Below are 3021 nucleotides of genomic sequence, written 5' to 3'. Positions count from 1 at the left end.
TTTTTTTTTTTTTTTTTTTTTTTTTTTTTTTTTTTTTTTGTTTCCTTTTTCACCATTATGTGTGGACCAGTTTCCACTGCCCAGAACATAACGTCTCTCCAAGTAGGGAACACAGGCGAGCCTGTGCCCCTCCCTCCAAACCGAGCCATCTCCACAGTTTTGTTACTTTCCCGCTGTTGATTTGGTCGAACCTCGATTAGGCCCCACATCAGCATCAACGTCAACTCAACATCCACGCCAACGTGAGCTTCAACGTTAGAGGGTGCGTTTCTTCCTTTTAAACGGGGGACATACACACCTGTACCCGCGTCGCCTGCTTATCGTTCCACTTGCATTACATGCGAAGGTCTTTTTTTTTTTTTTTTTTTTATTGCCCATGTTTTGTCTCCCTCATTGTGTCACACCAAAATGACGGTTAAAGAAAAAATACTGGAAGAGAAATGAGCCAAGTATATTTATATACACCCCACTACAAGTGACGAGCTGGCTGTCCGATGAGGAAGAACGTCATACGGACTAATTATAAAATGAGACAAAAATAATATTTTGTTTTGCAGACTGGTTAGGACTTGTCGCAGTGGCAATAATCCCCAGGCATGTGCACCCGTAGTGGCCATGTGTCGAGGAGTGGAAAAATACAAAACAAAAAGATTAGAGCGGCTTGTTCGCCCTGATAGATGCCGTTTGTTCTTTTCACCCCCTTTTGTTAGCGCCACTGCGCAGGCGAATTGGGGTATTAAAAAATGAAAGACGCCATGTTGAGCGTTCGCCTAATGACTTGCCTCTTTACCCGCTTCTCCCTGTGGTGCGTGTTAATTAATTATTTGCTTACCCTGCCAGGGTGCCTCCCCCACGTGCTTCACAGGAAACACGCACCAACATGTTCGAAGGTTAGAAGGGTACACCGCGTGAGGATATTTCACCACCAGCCTTGGGGGGAAGTTTCTTCTTCCCTGAACGACCTCAAAGGTGATGTTCCTGTTTGTGCTACGCAACGGGGGAACGTGAACGCCCTGCAGTTTATTGTTACCAAATGGACGGGTACTAAGCGGGGTGGTGCTCACAGAGTGCGTTTTTTTACACCTGCTCGGGTCGAAGTAAACCTTTTCGAGGAGGGGAAGAAGAAAAGTGAGTACGATAGAAGGGGACAGTTGCATGCAGCGGAGGAGGGAGAAAATGCGCACACTGCGGAGAAGAAGCATAACCCCCAGCTCTTGGAGACAGCCACAAAGATAGACCACCACGATACAAAGGAGTACAGATCATATGAACAGTCGTTGAAAAAAAAAAACATTCACGCAATTTTACTCTGCGGAGGGATCGGCAAAAGAACAGAGTTGGCAGGTCCAAAGCAATTCCTAATGTTAAATGATATCCCAGTTTTCCTTTACTCGTTTAATTTGTTTGTAAAGTGTAATATTATAAAGTCTATTAGTCTTGTGTGTGATTCGAATTATTTCCACAAAGCCATGGACAGCATTAACAGATTTAATGCTTCTCTTCTACGGAGCAAACACAAGAGGGGTTTCTTACACAAGGGTCACTCGAAGAATGTGTTGACCTCGTTGGAAATACAATCGGAGAAGGATACCATTCAAGCTCTTCAATTCTTAAAAAGGAATAAGTATATAATATACGACAATGAGAAGGGCAAGTTCATCACCAACTTCGACGAGCTGCTGACTGATGTGATGGAACAAAAGAGGCAACACCACCGTGGGGGGGTAAAGAAGCAAGCATGCAGAATGAGCACAAATGCGCAAGATGTTCGTGGGAAAGGGATACATGCGGGTGACGAGGTGAAGCCAAGCGATATTGACTCGAATCGATACAAGCTTATACGGCTGGTTGAAAACGGCCCGGAGAGGGTGGACTCCCTTTTGAATGCACTGCGGGGGATGGACTTGGGGGTTCAAAACGGGGAGTACATTTCGCACCTGTTGCGGGGGTACTTCGCTGGATCGGGTGAGGCGGGCGTGGTGAGTGAAGTGGATGGCGGCCAGCCCGCTCGCAATGCGCGCGTGTCGCACATCCTGGTGCACGACGGGGCGAGGCCCTTCCTGTCGGAGCTGGACTTGTTCAACCTAATTTACATGGCCACCATCGGGAACAATGCCATTTTGGGGGCGCGCGCCACAGACACCATTAAGACAACACGAAGCGAGCAGCAGGGGGAAACGGACAATTGCCCTAGGGTGAAAACCAACGTGGACAGGCAAACGATATTCATGGCGCAGACTCCACAAATATTCAACAGCCAAGCGTTGTTACAGGTGTGTGAAAAATTAGCTTCAGCGACAGGAATGGAAGTGAAAGAAGGGAGCAGAGTCTTCACCGATACCTCTTCCCTTTTTCAACACTTTACGAAAAAAAAAGTATTTGCTTTACAAGGAAGGTTTCCTAACATGAAAATTACAACCCCGACGGACGTCTTCCTGGCTGTCATTCTCATGGGACACCTGTTTAATAGTTCGCATGCCGACGTGGACATTGGGCTGTTTAAACAAACGTTTGTAAATTCTCCTTCCAATTACGTCCCTTCGAACTTGTTCAACGATCACTTCTTCTATGACTCCCTGGGGGGGAAGCAGCGAATCCTGTACCGCCACTTCTACTACGAATAAGGCCGATAGGCCAAGCGCGCATGAACATGCGTTTGCGCGGGGGGAACATGAACTCTGTGAGCGACACAGGGCGAGAGAGAGAGAGAGAAAACCTTTGTTTTTTGTTAGGGTGTAATATATATATAGGGGGGGTGTTACCTTTGCATTTCCTTACACTAGGGGGTCTCCCCAACCCATCCTTACCCCGTTTAACCTTTTTGTTTTTGTATTCTCGCTCCCCCGTTTGGGTAATTTCGTATCCAACTTTTCCCTTCCAGTGATGCGCACACCGCATGCGAACACATGTGTATGCATTTGCACGCGTTGGAGAAGGGGAAAAAAAAAAAAAAAAAAATATGTACATGTACATGTATTGCAAATTTTTTTTTTTTTTTTTTTTTTTAGCTAGCTGAGTCTT

The 3021-nt window shown here is 46.2% G+C and overlaps 1 protein-coding gene across 1 annotated transcript; it reads left to right on the top strand.

Moving 5' to 3' along the window:
- Positions 1-743: 743 nt before the first annotated feature.
- Positions 744-2624, top strand: AK88_01065 (uncharacterized protein; the record flags this gene model as incomplete). Its single annotated transcript, XM_012478703.1, has 1 exon — positions 744-2624. The coding sequence occupies one exon, from the start codon at positions 744-746 to the stop codon at positions 2622-2624; it is 1881 nt and encodes a 626-aa protein (XP_012334126.1).
- Positions 2625-3021: the final 397 nt, after the last annotated feature.

Source organism: Plasmodium fragile, assembly GCF_000956335.1.
Source record: "Plasmodium fragile strain nilgiri unplaced genomic scaffold supercont1.9, whole genome shotgun sequence".
NCBI classification, from domain to species: Eukaryota; Apicomplexa; class Aconoidasida; order Haemosporida; family Plasmodiidae; genus Plasmodium; species Plasmodium fragile.
Note: the sequence above shows the minus strand (reverse complement) of the source record. Positions and strands in the feature narration are given on the sequence as shown.